Raw genomic sequence first — 26,600 nt, 5'->3', positions numbered from 1 at the left:
TGAAACTCTTACTCAAAAAAAAAAAAAAAAAAAAAAAGATCCTTAGTCTCTTTTTTCCAAGCGGTAATGGAGTGTACTTATGCGATTAGTAAGTTAAATAATTGAACTTTCCTTCACTCACTCCAAAAAGTCCCAATTCAATTTCTTAATTGAGTAAAGCTAAAATGAAGTGCTTTAACTCATCACTCGAGGTTCGATTCATTCAATCACGAAATTGTTGTTCAATGTAGCATGAGTTACTACTTACTAGGGGATCTTATTATATGTGTGACCTTGTTACTGCCTATCCAAAATGAACAAAAACAAATATTAAAAGTGAAAACATGAGTTATTATATGACATGGCAGAACTTACCGTCGGATTTAACATAGACACTATCTTATTTGATCATATCACAATCTAACATGAAAAAATAAAAAAATAAAACTAAAAAACTGTATAATTATATACTTTTCAATGTGATATGAGTTACTAATAGATGTGACAAAGTTACTATTATGTGTAACCTTGTTACTAGTAGAGGTATCATACCCTCAAAAAAGCTTGAGATATAGACTTTTCCTCCTAATGTGGAAGTGAATTTAGAATTTAGTTAAAATGGTATGCCTTTACACTACATTTGGCATTGCATTAACTCATTAATAATCTAATGGATTGTATAGTGAACAAAGAAAAAGGATCCCTTGAATTTGTTTTGAAAATGTAATGGTCCATTTTATAGTGGAATGTAAACTGATCTTAAATAGCAGGACACCATGTTTTAACCTTATTTAAGTAAATATTAAAACTTCACCTTAAAATAAACCTTTTTTCATTTCAAAAGTAAATGAAGAGGATCCTTTATGTCGTGAAGCACCTTTTGACTTAAATTTTATAAATCATTGGATAGAAAGTGGGATTGGATCTTGAAAATGAAACTATGAAAGTAAGGTTCTATCTGTAAATTTGTAATGCATGGCATGTTTCACGAGTAGAACAAAGGAAAGAAAGTTCTGAAATTTGAAGCTAAGCTACACGAAAGTAAGGTTCTGAATTATGATCTTTATAGTAATGAATGTGATTTTTCATGACTAGACTAGACTAGACCAAAGGAGTGAAAGGACTGTTTAAGCTTTATTCATTTTCAGGTAGGATATAGATAAATATAGCTTAATTAGCAATGTAGCATATATCCCCTTTCCATGGTTTAAGCTTTATTCATTTTCAGGTAGGATATAGATAAATATAGCTTAATTAGCAATGTAGCATATATCCCCTTTCCATGGTTTAAGCTTTATTCCTTTCCAGGTAGGATATAGAATAAAGCCCATTGCCATTATTTTTCTTTTTTCATCAAGGAATTTTCTTTGAGAATCTTATGAAGAGGAAATCACTTCTTCTTTGAAGAACCTAGCAACAAGTTCTAGAATGCTTTGACCTATTTTTAATTCTTACATGTGTTGTTTCAATTTTCATAAGCAGCATCATTTATTCAGATAAATATTAAAGGAGCTAGAAAGAAATTTCATAGTTTCTTTGATTTATAAATATTCAACCTGCAGAAAGGACAACCATACTACTAGAATGCCCATTCGGACTCCAATGGAGCAGCAGAAGCAGCCACAACAGCAGCAAAAGGATGTTAGTGAACGGGGCACTAATTGCAATGAAGGCAAAGTCTCCAGCCATGTACCAGAAGAGCCACACAATCCCAACCTTACAAAGATATCGACTGTGCACAACCAATCAGATACAAATCCAAAGTTATCAGAAGCGAAAAAGAATCCAACTGGTAATCTTATTACTTATTAGGCAAGAAAACATTAGGAGAGATGGTAGATTGTTAAGACTTTTTTTTTGAAAACTGAGTTACTTTATATAATAAATATTATTGGCTATTGTGGTGCCTTTTATTGTTGTTTGTCAATTCCCAAATCATACATTAATATGGGTTCCAGAAACTAAAACTTTGTAGATTGTTCTTATTTATTTGTATACAACAAGTGGGGGAGGAGGGATTCAAACTTAGGTTCTCTTCCACAAAAGAACAAATTAAGCCCCCTGAGTTACAAGTCTTGGCTTGTAATTCATTCCTATATTTTTGACTTATTGAACATGTATAGTTCTTTATAAAGATCCTAGCAAGCAATAAAAAGATCACAAATAGAGTTGTTTTTGGATAGCTGTATCATAAAGTACTTTCAAGTTTCAGCAGCAGGATTAAGAAAAGTTCTCTTTGCTCTATCTATCGGCTTTCCCAACAAAATATTAAATATAGATTTCCCAACTACTAATTAAAATGGCTTAACATGCAGATTTGACAAAAGAGCAGCCCAGGGCACAACTGCTAGAAGAGAACCGTATTCCAAAGGGTAGGTTGTTAGAGTTTGATTTGAATTAAGTTTATTTTGAAACGTTTATTAATTTTTATGACTTTCTTGGCAACCATCTTATAGTTACAAGCCATTGGTCTTTGTACCAAATGGCATTTCCACACTCTCGAATAAGGGCTGGAAGTTTTGGTTACCTGTTCAACCTTTACAGATAATCTGAGTAATATTTATACATCTCAAAAAGAGAAAAAAGAAAAAAACTCCTACAGTTTTTGTAAAATCTTGGACCTGCATGCAGCCAAGCAAGAAAATATCAACAAATATACAAGTGATCAGAAGATTGCCACGGATAGCCCTCCAGAATCGTTTAAAAAGCAGAAGAAAGACGACCAGAAAGATGGTACATTGCTACATTCCCATTTTTATAATTTCATTTATTAATAACAAAACAAGAGAAACACAATCTTTTGATTAAGTTTGTTTCAAATATGGTAACTTAAGAAAGGAAATTTGGTGTTCAGTCCATAGTGGGAAATTCATTGAAAAGATAATTCGATGAATCTATAACCACCTCCCTAATCAAGCAACCAAAAATGTTCTTTGACCTCCCAAGTACAACAAATTGAGACATAATTTTGTAGGTTTTGTTACAACCCATATTTTATCAAATGAGAAAACTAAATTTGGTCCAATCACAAAATTTAGATGAAGTTTGTACAATGATCAATGATGTTGGTTTTTGAATTGGCTTAAACTCAATGCTCAGGACAGCAGAGTAATACAGTAACCGCAACAACAATGTGCTGTTGCTGCTCCATATTATAGACCAACAAGTTCGAAGCTATTCTCGGATGTGATACAGTGGCTGTGTGTAAACAATGGATTGCTAGAGGCTAGGTGCATTAAGGGTGAGGATTTGCTTTCCAAGTCAATTGCAACTGATGTTATGGTGAGAATGACTTCTTGTAAGAATGTACAAGGACGATGCTGATCACGAGGCTTGTTGCTTTTTGAAACAACCTTGCTTCTTTAATGTCACAGTTTGATTAGCAATATTTCTTAGTTAGGAAGTTTTGATCAATAATGTTTAGTTCTAACATTGATCTGTACAGTTGATTTGTTGGCAGCCAAAGCTGCTGCTTCTTTGTTAACGGATATTTCAGTTTGTTCCTACAATGACTTAAAAATTCTCAGTCATCTCACACCCCCCCCTAAAAAAAAAAAAAAAAAAATTCTGTTTTTCTTATTCTTTTGCAAGAACTGGATAGCTTTATCAAAGTTCTTCCAAGGGTGGGTTGTGGACTGGAGAGTAGCAGAAGACCTGTTAGTAAACTAATATTGAGTCCGAACAGTTATGGTGAAACTTGTGTTTAGAGAGTTTTTACATGGCTAGATGTGTTTGTGGCACCAGGTTCCCTGCAATGTAATTATCTATCTATTCTGCAAAGGAGCCGGACCATCTATTATGTGGGGGTTCAAAGGTCAGATCTTTGCATTGTTGTATGGCAAGAAGAAAAGTTAATGGTTGACATACTCCCTAGCCTTGCGCAAAGATGTGCAGCACAACTTAGTTAAGATGTAAACTCAAACTAATATAACATCATCAATTTAAAAAGCAAATTGAGATGATTCAGAAATGTTCTATGAAGACCAATGAAGGCAGCAAATCGAACGTGCGAGCATGAGTTTATGTTAGGACTAGGAGCCTCCTTGAGGACAAGGAAGTGGCAGTAAGACATTGCTATTGTTTTTTTGTTTTTTTTTTAGAATAAAAGATAAAGAGATTGAAATCCCACTAGCAGATATACATGTAATTTATGGAACTAAAAACAGTTATACATGATAGAGCATTAATGATTAAATCAAGGGTGGGGGCGGAATTTAGTAATAAATGATACCTACCACATCGTGGTGTTTTAAGGCTGTGTTGAAGAAACAAATTCAGATTTCAAAAAAGTACTATCCAGGTTATAGAGCCTTGCAAGCATATCGAAATTGTGGTTTAGTTAGGATGCAACTATATGATGTGAATCCAGAAATTGGCAGCAGTTTATGGAAATATCAAATGCATTAGAATATAAAAATTAACTAATTGGAAGGCTTGAGGGAGAAAATGCTTTTATTATACATTACTGGCAAATTAATCCATTGCAAAAAGTTGATACACAATTTCAAAGTTATTGATATGATCTATTTACTCTTAGTACAGCTGTTTTACACATAATTTCACATCTCTGCTGCAAAGGATTTACCACAACCGCATGTTTGCGTAGCATTTGGGTTCTTGAAGGCAAAGCCTCCGCCAATTAGTGCATCACTGTAGTCTAACTGCATCCCAAATATGAAAAGAAGGCTCTTTGGATCACAAACTGCCAAAAAAAAAAAAAAAACACATTAGAAGGATTAAGGTGTTGGACTCTATCACATTCACATTATGTAGTGCATGCAGAGGCATTCTGGAATTAATTTTTTTTTAAGCAATTTGGTATTTGGATAGCCAGTTATCAGTTAATCAAATCACATCAGCAACTTTAAATTGATGAACGGCATGATTGTCTCAATACACGACTCAGGTGTATCAAGTTTCCTCTACATGAAAAACACACTGACTTCCAGAAATCAGAGTAAAGCAAGAGTGCTGTATTGTTTGTCATATTAATTTCAATGCTAATACTACAGAAGAGATCAATGGTGCACTAAATGTAGGCAACCCACATTATTCATAGTTATTAATCATGACATCTTTTAAAAACCTCCCATACGGTACCTCAGTTTACTCACATCAGCATGAAATGATAGGAGGACATTAAAACTAGTGTTTTCCCAGGTGTCTTAGCATTGAAATGGATACAATCCCAAACTTATAGCCATTGATAATGGTGGTGCTTGTCCAAATCATTATCAAAGATCACTACAAAATCTGAAACAACACATACATGCTTCATGTATGGATGATTATCTTGCCTTTCTTTTGGACTTTTCCTTCTTTTCTTTTTTTCAATTATCTTCAATTTGCAAGAGATCACAGCACCATACATGCTTCATCTATTGATGATCATCTTGCCTAAGCGCCAGTGCACCACTCTAGCTTCAGTTGAGTTGATTATTCTTTATTGTGTGGACATCATTCTCCCAATAATTGACAACTAGATCTGACTTCTATCATATTGAACAATACTATCTTTTTGATAGGTAAAAATTATCATATTGAACAATACCATCTTTTTGATAGGTAAATTTTTGTTTTTGGTCAGTGATCTCATCTCCGCCGCTTCATCATCCGATTACAGGTATATACTCAACTCTCTGTTTGTTTCCCGAGAAAAAAAAATGAATTTGTCTATCACAGAAATTACCTAGCAGATCTGTCCAAACAATTATTGGTATTCTCTCTCATTCTCTTCATTGGTAGATAGACTACGAAGCATGGTTCAGAGAGAAAGCAGTAGTTTAATTTGGGGGCTAAGGTTTGAATACTTTTGGAATTGGAATTGCGTAGCTATCCTCTGGAATCTGAAGTATGGGTTGGGTCCCTCTGGAATCTGAAGTATGGGTTGGGTCTATGAGGTTTAGCCTAGATGTGTTGTTTGTGTTCTGGTTACAGGTGTGAACACATTCCAAGAATATAACAAACACCATAAGCCCATAAATGAAAAAGCTTTCTTTCTCTCTTCTCTAACATTTTTATTTTATTTTCTGTATACTTTCTCCGGTTCCATTGTGAGAATAAAGTTGTGAGTCTGAAACTCACTACATGCATGGGTACCAATAAAAAAAAGGAGGTATTTGAATGCTCTGCCTGAAGTTGTTATTACTGGCAACATCTAAGATGCTGAAGTTAGTTATTAAAATATGAATAACAAGGGATCATATAACACTTGCAAATGATAGGACCCATAAAAAGTCTTTGGAAGATTGATTAGTGATCATTCAAACATTTTGTTGCCTGTAAGAGATCTGGTACCATTTTCACTGTTAAGTTTTGTTTTTCTCTTAAGTTAGTTTCACTTTCAAGTCTTTTTTTTTTTTTTTTAAGTAAAGAAATATTTTATTACAAAAAGACTACTTCATGTACAATGGACACAAAGGAGTCTAAAGAATTACTTTCAAGTCTTAGATTAGATACTAGGGTTTTTTTATAAAAAAGTTAAATAACATGACTAATTATGTAAGATGTAAAACTTTTGATCAAAAGGCAGATGCAATAATAACTCTAGTGGGAGCATGACTCTTACTACTAATTGTAAATTCTAATTGTGTTGCAATCCATTTGATCACCCTACTCATCACACAAAAATCCTTCTAAAATTGACTCTATTCAATAAACCTCTCTGCTCTATTTTTACTTCAACATTCTCATCAATTTCCTCTACTTTCTCTCAAATAAAGCCTTCACCTATCATTCTAAACCTCCCTTCCACATTAGTGCCCTAAACCTACCTTTTTTTGAAATCAGAAGATATATCCAAATTCACTATACCCCTAATTTAACAGAATGATATACATATAACCAGAAACCTTTTAATTGTAATATATATATATATATATATCCTAATGACTTATCAGCCATATAGGCCTACATCTATATTTTACCTAACTATTCCTTGTATACATTCACAGAATGTCTTTTTCCTGAATTGAATACTTTAGGGCTTCATTTTACTAAACAAGCTCTAGTGAAAAAAAAAAAAAACCCTAGAAAATTGATGGCTTTGTTACATTTAGATTTATAATTTGAAGTCCTTATCAATCTCAAGAAATAAGGTGAAATTTTAGTCTCTTTTAAGATTAAAATTCAAGCAGCACATAACAAATATCTTGGAAGTAGATCAGCATCACTCAAATTTTAAAGCATGCCAGTTTTTGGGTGCACACCCTTCCTTGCATGGGCTACCAGTCTACTAAAAGTTATCTCCACAGATTGACACAGTGACACCACTATTGATACCCCCCTGTACTATGATATAAATTATGGCTCAAATTGTATAAACTGTACATCGTTACATAAGCAAGAAAATAAGATAAAAAAAGGCTTACCAATCACAAAGCCATTATATTCAATGATGGAATCATCTGGTCGGGCATTTTCTCTACTTTCAAAATCCATTGTGTAGGACATGCCAGAGCATCCACCTTGTCTAACACCAATTCTCAAGCATAAATCTTCATTACGCTCAGACCTCATCTTATTCAAGTGCTTCAGTGCATTATCTGTAAGAGTAACTGCAGGTGCGATGCCCTCGGATGTCGGTGCAACTAAAACACGGAAGGAACTTATTATGATTATAATAATATACATTAAGCAATTTAAACTTTAAAATAATTCTAATTACAATGCTGGATGATTTCCCAAGTATGTGAGAATATCATTAACTGAAAGATGGATGCAGCATACACTCTTAATTCAATTAGCTGAATGAGAAGGATGAAATTAACACAGCCACATGGAGCATATGTACTATGAAGTACAAAATGAATATTTCTCAAGGAATTTCAAACAAGTCATATAACTAAAAGTTAAGTGATATTCTTACATATCTGCAATTCTTTTCTAAGCTAAGAAAGGGTATAATGTGTCATATATGTACCATTTATTACACAAATAAGAATCATAAAAAGTCATTCATCCTTAGACTGTTAGCCATGTGAAGAACACACTCCTAAAATTGATAACTTCCTATGTAACTGAAAATCTAACACAAATGGTACATATAACCACCAAAACTTGTCAAATCTAGTAACCATCTAAATTTTGTGGTAAACCCAAATAGCAGCTCAAGTTAGATTTTAGAAAGAGAACCAAAAACACATCATAAAAATTAACTTGCAGAAATTCTTATAAAAGTTGGGACAATTGCAGTAAATTCTACACAATTTGCTAAATACCCATTTCAGTTTGATGCAAACTAACTCAAGCTGACTTACTTATGCTTCCCCAATGGCACACATAGAACCACCAAACCATATAGAGGTAAACCGAAATAGCAGTTCAAGTTAGATTTTGAAAAAGAAAACCAAAAATCCATCATACAAATTATCAAGCAATAAAAGGATTAACATTCATCTCCTAGAAAGCTGGACACTTTTAGTATATTCTTCACAATTTGGTAAGTACCCATTTCAGTTTCAAGTAAACTAACTCCAATTACAAGCTCTCTTACTTATGCTTCCCTGAGGACACAAATATAACCACCAAAACTTGTGAAATCCTGTTAGTGTTACCATCTAACTTTTTGTGGTGAAATAGCAGTTCAAGTTAGATTTAGAAAGAGAGCCAAAAAGCTATCATACAAATTAACAAGCAATAAAGGGATATTAAGATTCTTCTTCTAATTGGGCAAGAATTCCTAGAAAGTTGGACACTTTAACATATTCTACACAATTTTTCTAAATACCCATTTCAGCTTCAAGCAAACTAAATCCAATTACAAGCTCACTTGCCTACACTTCCCTATATTATCCATCAAAAAATAAAAACAAAGAGCAAACATTTAAATCAATCTATGAAGCATGCAATATCATACCAACTAAGCAAAATAAAGAAAAACAAATCACATACTTTTTCAGATTTAAATAACATAACAAGCAAAAATCAATGAACAAAATGAAAAACACATATCATTTCAAAGCACATGTATGTAAAAGTAAAAAAGAAGGAGAACCTGGAAAAGAAACTGCTCGAATTGAAATGGGTTTTGGACGGCTGAGATTGAATCGAAAAGAAACAGAGTTTGGGGGTGAAAAGCTTGAGCTTGAAGATGGGCGTGGCGTTGGTAGACGAAGAATAGAGGGGCAACGAGTCGTGATTGCAGAGGACGCCATTGGAGAGAACCGAAACGTTTTATTTTTTTATTTTTTTGGTGTGTGCTTATATTTTGTAAATGAAAGAATGCAAATTTGTTTAAGGTTACGATAATATTACAGACTGCCATTACGTACGCAGTTTCACAACTTAATTGGACTAATATTTGTTGAGATTTGAGAAGGTATTCGGTATTGAATGATATTATGTTGCATTAAAATTTAATAAATATGAAATATGTCAGTAAAAAATAATTTAATTTATTAATAATTAAAAAACATGCATTAGATTTATTAGATTTTAAGAAGGATAACATGTTATCATTTGATACAAAATAATCTTCCTCTTTTTGGACTTCTAAAACCTTTTTTTTTTTTACATGACTTTTAAAACTATTCAAGGTGGAATGATGTTAACTTGTGATTAGTTAAGGATTAAATATGAGGATAAATCCTATAATAAATAAAAAAAAAGAATAAAACTCAAGTATAATCTGTGTTGTATTAAAAATTGTAGTATATTAGGTTTTTCAATTATATTTAAATACATCATTTATTTCAAGTTATTTTTTTTTAGAAAGATAATATTGTGTATTGATCAATACAAACTTGTCGTTTACTTTAAATAATAAAAAATAAAAAACCTAAAATACTGCACTTTACCAATTTTATCAAAATTTTGGCCTTAGATATCTATATAAAAATGATGTGAATAGGGATAGTGGTTTCACCTTGACCTATACCTGTCTTGTGAAGAGTTTTTTTTTGTGAAGAGTTAATGGGACGGGGATGGGGATGAAGGTGGGGGACTTTATATTATTGTATTACTAAACAATTTGATGTGAACTTTATTTTATTTATATTAGTGACTTAGTGTTAAAGATTGGCTTTATACTATCACTAGTCGCTAACCCGTGCGATGCACGGGAAATGTATTGAGTACAATATATAATTTAATCTTTGTTTATTTTACTACAACACCAAAATTGAATTTGTAAAATAAAATTATATAGCTAAAACATTTGTTAACAGCTATACGTTTCAGACATTTATTAAACTATATTATTATTATTATCAACTTAACAATATTTTGATATATGATACCAACATGCTTCAAGAAAATGTCCGACACTGAAAACAATTTTGAAAACAAACTCAACTAAACAGTTTGATGAATAAATATATTACAATCTATAATATAAGCCAAGAAATAAACTTTGAAACCAATATGAACAAAATCCACGTCAAACAAAACCATTTCGATCATTAAGAATATGACTCACTAAAGTCATGAAAATCACAGGATTCATTACCAAAAAAAAAAAACATCTTTAGTCTTTATAGATTTTGCCTAAGTACCCAGATACAATGACACATACTCACACAAAAAGAGACATAAACACGGACAATTAAAGAAAAAATAAGAAAAACAAAAGAGACGTAAACACGGACAATTAAAGAAAAAATATAGGAAAAAAAAGTTAGGAATAGAAATATAAGATAAAGATGGGTTATCCTCAAAAAGAATAATCCATGGATATTCATTGAAATCTTCTAGATAATTTCTGATAATAGAAAAAATAAAACCCAAAAGTTATGATGTTAAAACTTCCAAAAGGCCAAAATTTTTTTTTTAAAAAAAATCAGAAGATTCAAAACTTCAAAAGTATTGAAATAAAACAATATATATATATATATATATATAATTACGCAATAGAGAAATACAATAGAAAGAAGGGAATCCATGATTATAGCTTTTCCACTTATGTATTGGACTCCTCTCCTTCTTCGGTCAATGCATCAAGGTTAGGGTTATTTGATTTGTTCAATAAAAATTTGAAGATTTAATTAAAAGATTCAGGCCCAGCAATTAAATAAACAAAACAACAATTGACAAACTTATAAGAAAAAGCAACAAATCTATAATTTTTATTGAACAAATCAAATAACCCTAACTTTGATGCATTGACCGAAGAAGGAGAGGAGTCCAATACATAAGTGGAATATGTGAATTGTGAAGCATGAGCCGCCCTCAAAAAAAATCTTGAAGAATAATAAGTTTTAAGGAGAAAATTGTGTTGCGGCAAAAATAAGTTTTTGGGGTTTAGGTTTTCTACACAAGCAATTCTTAAATAGGAGAGAGTAGAGGCGGTGGGAGAGTGTCCTTATTTGGCTAGAAGTCTAATTTGCATTGGAAAAGGAAAACAGTGATGAGGTGGAAAATTTAATTTAATTTAAATATTGTGCTGACGTGGAAAATTGTGGGAGTTTCAAAAGTTTCGGTTTTATATACTTCTCCCTTAAAATTATTATTATTTGCTAGTCAGGTTGTTGGTTGCAAGATCTTGAACCAAAGTATATATTTTAAGCCCATATGCATTTCCTTTTAGAATAACTAAAACTAATTAATATTTACGTTATAGAGACATTGCATACCTGGATTGTTTGCCACAAATCTAATGGCAAGCCATCCTTCCTTAGGAACTCCGAAAGTATTCACTTCAACCGGATCAACCAGATTAAAACTTTTTGGGTCGGTTACATTGTCATAGATCCCAGGACCTGATCCAACCACATAGAAGCTATGCCCATGCAAATGCATTGGATGAAGCCCTGCGCCTTCCACCAAATTGGTACTTTGAAAAACCATCTCAACTGCTTCATTATAATTCAACACCTTCACTTTGGTCCCAAGTTCTGTTAAGGTATATGGAAAATCGTCTCCTGTGAAGTTAAAATAAGATGTTAAAAGATTCAGGTCCCGCAATTAAATAAACAAAACAACAATTGACAAACTTATAAGAAAAAGCAACAAATCTATAATTTTTATTGAACAAATCAAATAACCCTAACTTTGATGCATTGACCGAAGAAGGAGAGGAGTCCAATACATAAGTGGAATATGTGAATTGTGAAGCATGAGCCGCCCTCAAAAAAAATCTTGAAGAAAAATAAGTTTTAAGGAGAAAATTGTGTTGCGGCAAAAATAAGTTTTTGGGGTTTAGGTTTTCTACGCAAGCAATTCTTAAATAGGAGAGAGTAGAGGCGGTGGGAGAGTGTCCTTATTTGGCTAGAAGTCTAATTTGCATTGAAAAAGGAAAATAATGATGAGGTGGAAAATTTAATTTAATTTAAATTTAATTTAAATATTGTGCTGACGTGGAAAATTGTGGGAGCTTCAAAAGTTTCGGTTTTATATATATATATATATATAGATTACTGTTGGGTTAAAATTATGTTTATGTTATTAAATATCAATCTTCGTATTATTACATATTTTAAATTAGGAATAAGGTAAGTACAAGCCAAGATAATGCCCTTTGCAGGAGGGGATAGGACACTTAATTATGAGTAGGCTTTGCCTAACCTAATTGCTATTCCTAGATGTAATATTAATCACAATTGGTCACCTTAATAATTTATGAAGAAGATTGTGAAGTTTTTGCATTTGACATTATGTATTAGGTTAAGGCCACACCACTCCTATGAAGTGCTTAAAACCCTAATTCCTAATGATTTATAATTAACGAGAGACAAAACTTATTTATAATTTCTTAAGTGTTGTATTAGTTTTTCTAATTAAATTCAAACACATTATTGTATTATGTAATGTAGCACAAGTATTTATATATTTTTTAGGATGATTAAACTCAATGCAACCAGATATTTTAAATTAATTAAGAAAATTTACCTAAGTTTTGCCCTTAAATGAATGATATACAGTTTAGCATGTCATTATATCTAAAATTTATATTAAAATAAGGTTGGTCAATTTTTTTTTAGAAACAACCACACACAAAGGAAGGGGAATGATAATGTTATAACAAGATGTGAATCATTTATTTAACCATAAGTATTTAGGGTTTTAAGAACTTCGTGATTTGTGATTCGCATGGGATGGTTATAGCTTCAATGTCTGAACATATTCCTCTTCCCCATTCTATGGTAGAGGTGGAAGCTTGCTAGACATGCTTGATATATTAGCGGTCTTTCTATGTGAATGGAGGATATTCCATAATTCAGACATCAACTCTATTCTGTTAGCCGACTTTGGCTAGTTTGTTTTTTTCTTTTAATGAAAGTATCTTTTTAACCAAAAAAAAAAACTTTTTTTTGAGAAGATACTTTAAGAACTCTAATCCTTTATAATTAATACCCATCATGTTTTTTTTTTCTTTATATTTTTCTAACTAATACCTGTCATGCTTAAAAAATACTAGGGAACAATGATTATCAGATCTATAAAAAAAAATTTAATTTAATTTTTAGATTGTGAATAAAACTTGGGTTCATTAGGAAGTATAGGATAGTAATTAAAAATAAAAATTTAAAAATCTTATTGAAAGTGCTATTGACATGAAATTTACTATATTCCTTATAATAGGAATATAAAATAAAACACATAATCGCCAATGAGATTTTGAAAATATTGATATAATTTTTTTTTTTGATAACCGGTCAAAAACTTTTATTAATCTAAGCAAACTGAATACACGTAAAGTAGAAAAGCCATGTAAAGTCCGAGGTCAGCTACAAACAGTTGGCCATAGACTAAAGCTACAACAACGTAGCTAAGAAAAGACATCTATATATAAAAAAATTAAATTCGAGATGCCATCAGCTTTTGGTATTCATTCAGTAGACCTTCTGCACCACTCAAAATAGTCCTTGGGTGAGTTTGTTTTTGCTTAAAGTAGACCTTATTTCAGGCATTCCAAATAGACCATGCCACTGTTGCCCAGAGTTTCAAATCCTGTTGGTCTAAGCTCTGCACCATAAAACCGAACAGCAAGAAAAAGTCGCGAGCCTCGTTAGACCACTTTTGAATCTTTCCCTTAACCAAGGCCCACACATTCTTGGCAAGGGGACACTCCTATAGTATATGCCCAATCGTTTTGGGTTTTTGTTGACACAACCCACACACCTTCGTAACGTGAATCTTCCTTCTGCACAAATTGTCCCGAGTGGGTAGGTTTTTAGAGCATGCCCTCCACATGAAGGTTCTGACTTTTGGGGGTACATTTAGTGTCTAGAGTTTTTTCCAGGTTGGCTTGTCTGACCAGGCCTTTGAGTGCTCCATTATTTGTTGTTGCTTCAACTGGAGCGCGACATGATAAGCGGTCTTGATTGAGAAGGTCCTATACTTATTCTCCATCCATATAAGAGAGTCCTTAGCTTGTGTATCATTTAGGGGCAGGGCTAGAATCTCATTTCGAGTTCTGGCTATGAATAGTGCATGAACCTTGCCTTTATCCCACTATCTTGTATCAGCATCTATCAAGTCACTAACCAATCTCATTTCGAGTTCTGGCTATGAATAGTGCATGAACCTTGCCTCTATCCCACTGTCTTGTATCAGCATCTATCAAGTCACTAACCTTCAACTCAGGATTGGGTTCACCGTTGAAGATAGGGTTATGAGACAACCACTTGTGCATAGTGACACCAATATGCTTACCGTCGCCTATTTTCCATTTCAAACTAGCAATGATCACGTCCCTAGCAGACAAAAGATTCCGCCATATGAATGAAGGATTATGGCCCAATGGGGCTTCTAAGAACGTGCTACTGGGGAAACACCGGGCTTCGTACACTTGATAAAAGAGAGAATCAGTGCCATGAATCAGTTGCCATGCTTGCTTAGCCAACATTGCGAGGTTAAAAGCGTTGATGTCTCGAAACCCCATACCTCCTCTATTCTTGTTCGTACACAACTTCTGCCAACTCATCCAATGGAACTTTTTCTTATCGTATTTCTATCCCCACCAATATCTAGCCAAGGTCAAGTTGATGGCATCACACATTGCTTTTGGAAGCCTGAATAAGCTCATGGAGTAAGTCGGTATAGACTACGCAATCGACTTTATAAGTATTTCACGACCGGCATTGGAGATGAATTTCTCCTTCCACCCTAATACTCTCTTAGTAACACGTTCTTGGATTTCCTTGAAGGTGGTTGTCTTAGTTCGACCTCCAACCATCAGCAAACCTAAATACTTCTTACAATCCATTATGATTTTAGCTCGAAGCAAATTTTTGATTGAGTCCCTTGTGTCTTGTCTGGTGTTTCGACTGAAGAAAAGCAACGTTTTCTGACGGTTAATGGCTTGTCTAGAGGCCGATTCATATTGTGATAATATGTTGAGCAACACTTGGCACTCTTGAATCGTGGCTTGACAGAACAGTAGGCTGTCATCGGCAAAGAGCAAATGAGAAATGTTCACTCTGTGTTGACAAGATACAACTCCTTTAAGAGACTGATTCGCTTCATCCCTTCGAAGCATTGCGAACAAGCCTTCAGCACACAGGAGGAACAAATATGGCGAGAGGGGATCGCCTTGCTTGATTCCACGAGTGGGTTTGACCAGACAATGAGGCTCACCATTGATGAGGATTGAGTAAGAAGCGGTGCAAACCGTTTCCATAGCCAGCCATATCCAGGTATCATCAAAGTCGAGTTTAGTCATCATATTCCGTAAAAATAGCCACTCAACCCGATCATAGGCTTTGCTAAAGTCCAACTTCACCGCCATTTGACCTCTCTTCCCTTTCCTCTTATTTCTCATCTTGTGTAACAACTCAAATGCTACAGTGGTATTATCAGTGATTAAGCGATTTGGAACAAAGGCACTTTGAGCATCAGAAATAATATTAGGCAATATTAATTTAATACGATTAGCCAAAACTTTAGAAAATAACCATGATACCACATTGCCTAAGCTGATGGGGCAATAATCTAAGATGTACTGTGGCTCCTTCTTCTTGGGGATAAGAATAATGTGGGTATAGTTCATCTTGTGTAGGAGGTGGCCAAAGTTCAAAACAGAAAGAACAGCTCTAACCACATCATTCCCTACAATATGCCAATATTTTTGAAAAAAGAATGGAGACATACTATCAGGGCTCGACGACCTTGGATGGGTGCATTTGGAACAAAGCTCGCTTTATTTCCTCCAGTGTGTAGGGTTGTAAGAGTTGGTGGTTCATGTCTGGGGTTACTAGTCTGTTTACTGGGTCTAAAATAGCCTCCATGTTAGTTGGTTGACTCGAAGTAAATAAGGCTTTAAAGTACTGCTCCGCTGCATCTGCAATTCCGTCATCCGTGGTACACCACTCATCATTGGCATTAAAGGTCCCATCAATGTGATTTTTCGTTTCCGTTGGCTGGCCCGTTGATGAAAGAATTTGGTGTTCTTATCACCTACAGGAAGCCAAATGGATCGTAACCATTGTCTCCACGCCACCTCCTCAGGGTATAGTAATGAGTTTATATTAGCCCGTACACCCCGGATGCCCTCATTGTTCTCTGCCTTATTCTGGTTGGCCAGTTCTTCTAGAAGCTTGTGCTTTTCTTGGAGTCTCACCTTAGCATTCCCAAAAGTAGTACGAGTCCACCACACCAAAGCTTGTCTGCACTGCTTAATCTTTTCAAAAAGTTGAAACATTGGGCTCCCCTCACATACTGACCCCACCCATGCCTCACAGATGGTGTCTTCACATGTTGGGTAGGTCACCCATTTTTCCTCAAACCTATGTGGGATTTTCTTCCTTCTTGTAGACGTACTTGGGTTGTGAGTGCTAACTATAATTGGGACATGATCAGAGTAAAAAGAGTGTAGATGCGTGACTTTAGCACGTGGGAACTGTTCTCTCCATTCCAACGTGGCACAAGCCCGATCTAAGTGTGCTTGAACAAAGTTGTCACTCTCCCGCCCATTACTCCATGTGTATATGTTTTCCTGAAAGCCAAATCAATCAAAGAATAGTCAAATAAAGCTTCCTAAAAGTCCAGCATAAGATGCAGGGGCTTTGGAATACGACCCTGTTTTTCTTTAGACACCAAGATTTCATTGTAATCCCCCACACATAACCATGGGACTGAGAATCTAGAAGAAAGGTGGTGTAAAAGCTGCCATGTCTCGTGCCACCTATGCTCTTCGGGTCGCCTATAGAAGCTAGTCAACCTTGAGGGTGAGTTACTGTTATAAAAAATAAGAGCATCAATATGGTTAGGGGAGTAGGTTTGAATATGTAAGTTCGTTTCAGCTGTCCAGAGCATTGCTAGTCCACCACTTCGGCCCTCACTCGAAACATGGAGGGGTAGTGAAGGTCATTCTGAATGTGTTTCATCTCCTCAACATATTGCTTTGTCTCAATGAGAAACAAAATATTAGACACTTTCTCCTTTACCAAAAAGGTAAGGCCATTAACTGCACGTTGATTCCCAAGCTCCCGGCAGTTCTAGCTTATCATGATCATTGTGCTCAGCAAGGCTGACCACTAGCCTTCACTGTTGATGCAATTTTTTCCGAATCATGTCCCTCAGACTAAGGACGTTTTCTGGGTTCCTTGGTGCTTACAACCTCTGTGCTAGATTCAGTTTCTAGCCTTCCCCTTTTTACGCCAACCTTATCATGGTTCAAGTCATTAGTGTGCATGAAATTTGTCATGGGCCTTAGAAACTTTTTTGACGTACCCTTCTTAATGTCTTTTGCATGGGATACCTTTTGTGTACGTGGTTGCACTGTTCCTTTGTCATGCATCATCCCATCCAATCCTATGGGGCCTATAGTTGGTTGCATGTAAGAAATAGGCACACTAAATAGGCCACAATGCGTAGCTGTCATCTTACTAATAACTCCTCCCATGTCTGCGAGCCCCAGTATAGAGCTAGTTTCCTTTGGTGTAATGTCAACTTTCAATATATTAGGAATGGGATCCTATGAATCTCGCTTAGTCCTATTTTCTTGTGAAAATCGCGTGATGGCCAAAAAATCCGCCGAGATATCATTCTTACCAAAAGAAACATTATCCTTGGTCAACACTAAGTCTTGGTTAGTGTCCACCGGAACCCTAGTGACTTCGTGGCTATTTGGTGGGACCCTATCCTCACCGGTCTCCCCAGTCGGAGCAAAAGGTGTGTCCGTTGGGTCATTCCTCATCCGAGTTTCTATCAAACCACCACTTCTCGGAGCTCTCTGTCAGAACCCAGCTTTCAGCCAATCCTTATAGGGTAATTCTTCCCTCTCGCTAACCTAGACATTGCATTCCTTGGCCTCATGACCGATTTTACCACACTTGAAACACAAACCACACAACCGCTCATATCGAAACGCAATCCAGGTCTTATCTCCTTTAGGATTGACTATCAGGCCACCTCTATGAATTGGTTTGTCCAAGGGAGTCACCACATGGACTCGGAGAAAGCATGCTTGGTCCGTGGTAAGTGCCTTACAATCAACTTCAACAACTTGACCCAGACTGTTTCCAATCTTCAAGCCTGCCTCTGCATTGATGAGATCAAAAGGCAGACCCCAAATCTGTACCCAAATAGGCAAGTCGGTGAAAGTGACTGAACGTGCTGTCATGCCCCGTTCCCATCGCTTCAGTACCAGGATCCAATTATCAAAGCTCCAAGGTTTGTTATTCATGACCCACAATACCTGGCTCTCCAATGCAAACTTAAATTGAAGCAAACTGTCGCCAACCTCGATTATCTTGAGGTCCGATCCCATCTTCCATACTGATTGAAGGAGGTTCTTGGCGGCTCTTAGGTTTAATGGACGGGATGCTAAGAATTTTCCGAGAAGGCTGAGAGAGCACTCTTCTAGGGTTTTATCCCTTCTGTTTGGCCTTACTACGATAACTTCGTCTTCCTCTGAAGTTAAATTAATCCGTTGCAAATGATCAATAACTTTGGAGTCCATCTTAGTGTTTGAGATTTCAACCTTTTGGTCTAGTACCTTCAAAGAGCAGTGAGGTGTAGAAGAAAGAGAAGGGAGGAAGAAAGAGAAAAACCACGAGAAAAAGACGTGGTGAAGAAAGGCGGCTCACCCTAAGTGAGAAGGAAAACTTCTAAGGAGAGGAGAAAAAAAAAATGTCCCAGTTTATAAAAAATGTCCCAGCAGTGCAATATTGATATAATTAAAAGTTACGTGTGCATGTGATAATTTGAGGCGGAAGATGCAAGGAACTTGCTCAGAAGATCTTGGCCGTGGAAAGTTCAAGATTTGTTTGTCACTTTGTTCCAGAAAGGGTGGAAAGATATCACGTTCAACGTAGACTTTGGTGGTTGAGCTCGAGTGGTCCCCCTACCATTTTATTTATTTGAGGCTGCTATTACTATGAGAATAGAAAGATTTTTCAAGGCAGAGAATGTGTTTTTATAATACATTGACGTGTTAACTGTTCACTATCACGAACCTAACAACTGACTAATTAATATATTTTTTTTGTTACTCTTTTTAAGTGAGTGATTGAGAAAATTTGAATTAGTAATTTTTTGTTCGGAAGAGGTATCCTAACTCCTAAGTAAAGTAGAACTACTTTTTTATTATTAAAAAAGCAAAAGTATATTGTATTATTATCTAAAATAATATTGGACCTAGAATCTAGATTCAGGATTACATATTTTGAGACTAATAAAATTGACATTTTAACAAATATTTCTCCACAACATAACTAGAAAGATAGGATTGGATAGTACATATACTAATCCTTCCTTCTTTGTTTCAGCCTGCTTCTAATGTGCATTTGATCAGTGAGATCAGGGCCAAAATTGGGTTTTACCCCTTTCAGCCAATATGCTGAAACTATTTAGAAATATACCTTTATTTTAAAATTCGATTTTTTAAAAATCGAGTTTCAATGAAAAATTCGATTAATTTGCCCAAAATCGAGTCACTTGCAAAAACTTACATGGAACTCAAGTTTCGTGTAAATTTTTGCAAGTTTTTTTGCCTATAACTCGATTTTGGGTGAATCAAGTTTTTTATTGAAACTCGATTTTTAGAAAATCAAGTTTAAAACAGGACCATATCCCTAAATAGTTTCAGAATAGGGACATTTTGTTGGAAAGTTTGGCTGAAAGGGATATTTTGCCATTTTGGCCTTGAGATCAGTCAAAACCTTCCAATTAATAGAAACAAAGCCACTGTTTCAAGCCATTGTACTTTTCAGTTGACAAATTCATGCCCAAGAAGAAAAAGAAGAGTCCTGTGGTCATTTGAAGTTTTTAACTAATCGTGAGTTTTAATTAGCTCAACTAGTAAAATCTCTGATGGTTAAATAAGAAATCTAAGATTCAATCCCCGCTTAAATCAAAAACTAATTGGTGTCTTGGTCTGATGATAAAGAGTTATCATTACTCATCAGGAGCGGATGCTATAGGTTGAAACTCTCTCAAAAGTTTAAAAAAAAAAAAAAGTTTTTAACTAATCTAACAATAAGTTATGATGGTGAGTTTAACAGGTCTTATGTTTCAATTATGCCAACCAAGTGTAATGCATATACATTATCTTTAAGTGAACTAAAAAATAAAGAAAATTAAGGAAAACAAGAGAAAAATTAACAATATTTCATCCAAGCTAGCTGTAATGAATTAATTCACACCTTGCAGACAAGGATATTTGTACGTATACTGAGTTCTGGATTTTAGAAGGGTTCATGTTACAAGAACTTGATTTCTTTCTGAAGTAACAAAATGAACACCTTACAATTATAAACGACGAATGCTAGAATACATGAAAAGGATCAAACACCTCCTCCCCCAAATAGTCATTAGTAACAAAAATAATAAAAGAATAATAACAACCCCAGAAGCTTGAATTAGATATATCCAATCCTTGGCAAACAACTTTAGCATGCACAAAATCCCTTCTGTTCAATGCCTGATAGAGATTCTGAGATACCCTGGAAGTAACTGCAACATATACAATATAAGCAGCTCATGAGAAAAATAGCTTGAAGAAGTAATGGAATTTTGTACATTATCCAAAAGAAACAAAAGAAAAATAGAAAAGCAACAAAAGAAGTTTTACAAAAATGAAATCTGAACCCTATAAACTGAATGTGTAATTAAAAGCCATGTAAGGAAGGCTGGTTTGAAGTTTTGGTATGTATGAAAGAGGCAAAGAGCTAAGTATCTTATTATGTAACACCAAAGAAAAAAAAAATGAAGAATGCATCTAAAGTAAATCACTAGGTCAGCTTAAATCAGCTCATTAGAAGCTTGTTGCTGTATTGACATGGCTATCAAATGGTGCCTTTTGATACTTAGTTGTAAGCTCTAAAAAGTAAAAAAGTAATGGATTGTATAGTTCACACAATTATGCTTAAGGAATACATATATCTAATGAGGAAATTTTTACACTACTCAACATAGTACAGGGGTTAAAAAATAGAAGATTGCCCCCGGGGTAGTACTTACTTTTCCAGATCACATCCTTGATCATTAGCCAGTGCAGTTTTTGCAACACACAGAAATGCTTCATCTACATTGTAGCCCTCTTTTGCTGAGGTCTCAAAGTAAGGTATATTTCCTCTGAAAGCACACCATTCCTTCGCTTGCTTTTCTGAAACCTGCACCACTGGTTGCCTTAGGTTATATCTCAAGAAAAAAAGAATTTAACTAGTGTTAGAGATGCATCAATGTCCATACCACTCGGCTGTTTCCACCGTCCATGTCAATCTTATTTCCAAGTAATATAAAGGGAAAGTTATCGGGTGCATCCGGATCTGCCTGGAGTTAAATGAGGATCAGTGCATATCATTCAATCAACTATGCTAGCAATAAAAAGAGATGGATCTCAAGACATAGAATAACTCCAACATGTATTGTAATCATTGGGTTGCATATTATCTAGATTCTTCACACATCATGTAGCAGAAAATTGCATCAGAAGTCAATGAAGCAATCCATTTTTTTTTTTTTTTGGGGTTAAAGATGACATCTATAACTATAATCTAGGCAGTTAAGAGAGAAATTTCGTATGAACTATAAGTTGCAAATACAAGTCATTGTCATGTTTCGATAGGGTACAGAATATAGTACTTTCCCATTACCATATTTACACAAACTAGCATACTTCAAAGTTGAGAGGTTCTTGATGTTTTTCAAAGTTGCAGAGATTAGCCATGAAATATTTTCATTGAGATAGAATTTTGGCTCCGTAATATGGAAAATTTAAAGAGATTTCCCCTTTTAAATAGAATTTTGGCTCCGTAATATGGAAAATTTAAAGAGATTTCCCCTTTTAAACTCAAAGTTTTGATTTATTTAACTTCCAGGTGGCTAATGATCAGCTTGAGTATTTGGCAGGATCTAATGTCACCACTCTTCTCACATACTAAAGTCATGGTAGAATAATTAACTTGAACTACCAACGTGTACAATCTATGGATACAAGATTCTTGGTACCTCCCAAAAAAAGTGTAGATTTCATTTTTCGTCCCTCAATTTGGGGCATGCGCAATTTTGCTCCCCCAATTTTAGTCTTTCAAATTTCAAAAGTGTAACTTTCCATCCAAATTTTGGGTATCCATGTTAGCTAACCATTAGCAACATTAGCAAAATTGGATGGAAAATTTACAGCGGGACCATATTATTACACAATTAAAATTTGAAGAATCAAAAAAGAGCACTTGAAAATTGAGGACATTAATTGCACATACCCCAAATTTACCCATAAAAAATAGCAGAAAATTCAACGTATATTAAACCCTGTAATATCTACTTTTGTCACCACAGCCTTCATTGGATAGAAATTATTAAGTTGAAATATGCGCATATTCAGGATTAGAAGAAAGCTTTTTAAGTGATTACCCACTAATTAACATAATATGCATTCTTAATATGCATCATCGCACCTGTTTGAGAAACTCTTCACGCCAAGTGTTCATTGCTTCAAATGACTTGTGTGCATTTACATCAAATACAAGAACACAACATTCTGCTCCTCTGTAGAATGCAGCCCCTAGACTTTGGAACCTTTCCTGTCCTGCAGTGTCCCAAATCTGCCAAAAAATTACTTCAATCAATTTTGCTAGAAAAACTTGCTAAAAACCATTGGTTTAAGTGGAAAGAAGTCAAGGAAAAGACTAATTTTCCTGAAAGCATTAATCATCTACCTGCAAAGTGACCTGTTTGTCATCAATTTGTAGTTCTTTTGTGACAAAGTCAGCACCAATTGTAGCTTTATAGTGTGGATTGAACTTCATATAAACATATCTGATAAAGTAGTTAATGAATCACACAGCCTGACAATGGTTTCTGAATATTGCATTAAACTCAAATGTAAGGCATGTGTGCATGTTGATAAATTACCGATGGTCTCATAAGCTTAAATTTTTTTTAGAAAATGGTAAATTTAATTAAACTTACGTGTATAGTGTCAAATGGTAATACAAGTTTACACGATTTCTCTTATTATTGCCATTAGCATCACGTAGTCAAAACACTGCGCTATAAATGCAATTCTTCCAGTCTCAATAGACATCAGTTGGTTGAGAAAGATGATATGATATATAGCTTATTTGCATAAAGGAACAAAAGAAGAAGGAAAAAGAAGTTGTTGAAGAGCATCATTAGAGCATGAATATTTAGTAGAAGAATCTGACTAAAAGTAAACTATTTCTCAAAACACTTATTATTATGTAAAGGATACTGATTCATCAAAGATGTCTTCCCCACCCTGAACATAACCAACAAAGAAATTCATGACTTTGGAGAAAAGGAGAATGAGAAACTTAAATATAATGTCAAGTATATAACGAAGAAAAAGTACTCAAATCATCCAAACAAAATGAGGAAAAAAATAATAAAAAGAAATAAAATAAGAATTTTGAACCATACCCACTATCGCCAAGGACCATAACTTTTAGCAAGGTTCTTTTTTTCGTAGACACATCCATTAGACTGAAACTTCTTTCCAAGACTAAACAACAGAGAAAACAATAATGTTGTGAACTGCTTATTTTCTCTCTCAAAGTTTGATATAAAGCAAATGTGTCTTCAAAAGGTTGGGAAAGTTTTTTAAAAAGAAACTAAGATCACAGGTATAATGATGATATCAAAGAAAAGGGATAGTCATTTTTCGACTTTGACTTTTTTGAGTTGGTTCTTGATCCTTCTTCTTCTTCACTGTTCTGGGATTTGCTTTTTTCTCTATGTTTCAATCATGCAGGTAGAGAGAGACATGTGAAACTTTTTGCCAACCAAAACCAACGTTACCCGCCAGCGAAGCTGGTTTTTTTTCTTTTGTGTAATAACACATGTTGACTAGCTAATTGCATAATGCAAAGGGACACTCGTGCAGTCGTGCTTTCCACATTTTTTGCTCCGAATATGCTTGGCACTTCTTGACAGATTGGACAGATTTTAATTGGTTTTCAATTTATCTATTGGTTGGAAGATTTCTTTTTTGTTTTTTTTTTCACTTATTATATTAATATTGTAATCAACTAAATGACTAATAATCATATCATTATTAAAATACATGAGAAGTATGAAAGAAGAGAAAAAAGAGAGAACATGAATAATTAACAATGGAAACCACAAAATAACTATTTACTATTAAGCTTTTATTAACATGCCTAATGTGGTAACCCTAATGCTCAACACGTTTTGTAGAAAGTAATTTTCATATTTTTTGTTGTTTAGTATAATAGAAAATTCTAGTCAATAAAAAATTTGTAGGCCAACATAATTTATTTATACGTCTATAAGTAAACGTTGCGAGTTGCGACATCGTACTTATCAATATGTACATTTTTAGTTAAATAAGCTCAGACAATGTGTTTTTTATTTTTAGAAGTCCTTTGCACCCTATGTTGCCTATCATGGACTGACTAAAGCTTTTTCGTCCATATCTTGACGAGTATTCTCTATGAGTAATATTCTTTTTTCTTTTGTTAATGACGAGTTTCATTTATTAAGTTGATTAGTACGACAAAATGGAATATTGATTTGAATTAGTGAATAATTTTTTTTTTAATAATGGTAATTATAATAAATATAAATTATGTTACATCAATGTTGATGCTCACTTTGGCGGGAAGGCCCAATAGCAAGAAAAAGCCTAACAATATAAGAAGGAAATAAAGAAGAAGAGTTAGTAAATTGAGAAGAAAACTATTAAGCCCGAATGGCAGAAATAATGGATTATAGACCTAAAAGATAGCAAAAGGGTCTCAAAGAAAGCAAGCGGGTCCAAAGGAGCCCAGAGAAAGAAGTGGTAAACTCATGGACATTATGAGAAATGGAAAGCAAGCAAGAATGGGCCAAAGAGCCCAAAGGAAGGAACTAAGTAACTAAGGGGTTGGTGGAAAAGTCCATAAACCCCGAAAGTGAAGGATATGGTAATATAGACCGGGGAAGCCCAAAAGAATTAGCAAGAATGGGCCAAAGAGCCCAAAGGAAGGAACTAAGTAACTAAGGGGTTGGTGGAAAAGTCCATAAACCTCGAAAGTGACGGATATGGTAATATAGACCGGGGAAGCCCAAAAGAATTAGCAAGAATGGGCCAAAGAGCCCAAAGGAAGGAACTAAGTAACTAAGGGGTTGGTGGAAAAGTCCATAAACCTCGAAAGTGACGGATATGGTAATATAGACCGGGGAAGCCTAAAAGAATTAGCAAAAGCCCATGGGAATGAAGAATTGGAATGGGCCAGGGATGCCCAAGGAAATGAAACGGGCCGAGGATACCCAAAAGAATGAAATAAGCCAAGAAAGCCTGAAAGCAATAAAATGGGACAAGGATGCCCAAAACAGCATGAGTACAAGCCCAATGATAGTGCTAGGTTACTAGAATTGAACAAAGGGAAAGTATACAGTAGGCCCAAAAGAGGCCCAACAAGCACAAGTTAAATAATAGCATGGCAGGAACATCAGGATGGCATGGCAGAAGTATTAACCAACCCGTAAAAGAGGGTAAGGAATGGATTGGAAAAGGAAAGGCCCACGATTAAGCAAGACCCAACCATAAAAAAAGTAAGACTTAAAGAATGAAAGCTCAGAGACTCATTCACGCCACAAGAGGTTAAGAACGAGTAGCAAAATATCCAGACGAGCCCTTAGGTAATGGCAAACGCATGAACAACAGACAAGCCATGGACACACATGGAAGTGGAGCATGCACAAGGCTCAGACACCACCAACTTATATCCAGCCAATACAAGAGTGGTAGGGCATGGGTCAGAGGTAAGAGAGGGTATGGTCTGGCGATGGGGAGAAGGGAAAAGACTATTCTGGGGTTCCCACACAAACTCTTTTGGAGAAATGTCCTACTGGGATGTCATACCATCCAAAAGAGGGAAATATGAGTTGGACTCACTAGGTGCATACCATGAGGGATAGTGAGAGAGAATTCCCACCCTTTTCCGGATGGGAATGCCACGGTGAGCAAGCAAATAAAATGAGATTCTTTTGTTTGGGAATCGGATGTGGCATGGTCAGCACAGGTAAGTGGTAATGGCTGGGCAACTGATAGACCAGTGGGTGGTCTGGGAAGGACACCTATGCCAGGACAAAAGCTGTTACGGGGGAAAATAGTAAAAACCCGTCACAACAAGCAGTATAAGAGGGAACTCAACTGTGCACAGTAAGAACAACAACAAGGGAGGGGAACAAGAGAGAATAGAGAGAAAAGGAAGCAAGAAAAGGGAGTGAAAGATAGAACAGAAAACTTAGAAAGAAAAACAGAGAGAGTG

At 35.0% G+C, this 26,600-nt stretch overlaps 4 protein-coding genes across 9 annotated transcripts; 1 reads left to right on the top strand and 3 right to left on the bottom strand.

Moving 5' to 3' along the window:
• Positions 1-1,288: 1,288 nt before the first annotated feature.
• On the top strand, positions 1,289-3,516 carry LOC126733263 (uncharacterized). Of its 4 annotated transcripts, none has more exons than XR_007659662.1 (4): positions 1,289-1,771; positions 2,295-2,351; positions 2,436-2,712; positions 3,084-3,516. XR_007659662.1 is itself a non-coding variant. In XM_050436494.1 (4 exons), exons 1-4 carry the CDS (start codon positions 1,564-1,566, stop codon positions 3,089-3,091), a joined length of 375 nt encoding a protein of 124 aa, XP_050292451.1. In that variant the 5' UTR covers positions 1,292-1,563; the 3' UTR covers positions 3,092-3,516. The 4 variants fall into 4 exon arrangements, 2 of the variants coding, with proteins under 2 accessions (XP_050292451.1, XP_050292450.1); XR_007659661.1 differs by having other exon boundaries at positions 3,079-3,516; XM_050436494.1 differs by having other exon boundaries at positions 1,292-1,771; positions 2,611-2,712.
• An 897-nt stretch (positions 3,517-4,413) lies between these two features.
• On the bottom strand, positions 4,414-9,202 carry LOC126733262 (iron-sulfur assembly protein IscA, chloroplastic). Its single transcript, XM_050436492.1, has 3 exons — positions 8,975-9,202; positions 7,350-7,568; positions 4,414-4,681 (listed from the first exon to the last, which is right to left on the bottom strand). The coding sequence occupies exons 1-3, from the start codon at positions 9,132-9,134 to the stop codon at positions 4,539-4,541; spliced, it is 522 nt and encodes a 173-aa protein (XP_050292449.1). The 5' UTR covers positions 9,135-9,202; the 3' UTR covers positions 4,414-4,538.
• An 8,946-nt stretch (positions 9,203-18,148) lies between these two features.
• Positions 18,149-18,820, bottom strand: LOC126689984 (uncharacterized protein At4g02000-like). Its single transcript, XM_050385134.1, has one exon. The coding sequence runs from the start codon at positions 18,818-18,820 to the stop codon at positions 18,149-18,151; it is 672 nt and encodes a 223-aa protein (XP_050241091.1).
• Positions 18,821-20,455: 1,635 nt separating this feature from the next.
• LOC126733261 (ras-related protein Rab7-like) lies at positions 20,456-24,088 on the bottom strand. Of its 3 annotated transcripts, XM_050436489.1 has the most exons (7): positions 23,746-24,088; positions 23,558-23,584; positions 23,022-23,121; positions 22,761-22,907; positions 21,553-21,633; positions 21,322-21,473; positions 20,456-20,814 (listed from the first exon to the last, which is right to left on the bottom strand). In XM_050436489.1, exons 1-7 carry the CDS (start codon positions 23,802-23,804, stop codon positions 20,751-20,753), a joined length of 630 nt encoding a protein of 209 aa, XP_050292446.1. In that variant the 5' UTR covers positions 23,805-24,088; the 3' UTR covers positions 20,456-20,750. The 3 variants fall into 3 exon arrangements, with proteins under 3 accessions (XP_050292446.1, XP_050292447.1, XP_050292448.1); XM_050436490.1 differs by lacking the exon at positions 23,558-23,584; XM_050436491.1 differs by lacking the exons at positions 23,558-23,584; positions 23,746-24,088 and adding an exon at positions 23,275-23,545.
• Between the last annotated feature and the right edge of the window lie 2,512 nt (positions 24,089-26,600).

This window comes from Quercus robur, chromosome 6, assembly GCF_932294415.1.
Source record: "Quercus robur chromosome 6, dhQueRobu3.1, whole genome shotgun sequence".
Taxonomy (NCBI): Eukaryota; Viridiplantae; Streptophyta; class Magnoliopsida; order Fagales; family Fagaceae; genus Quercus; species Quercus robur.
This window is presented reverse-complemented; position numbering and strand designations above follow the sequence as displayed.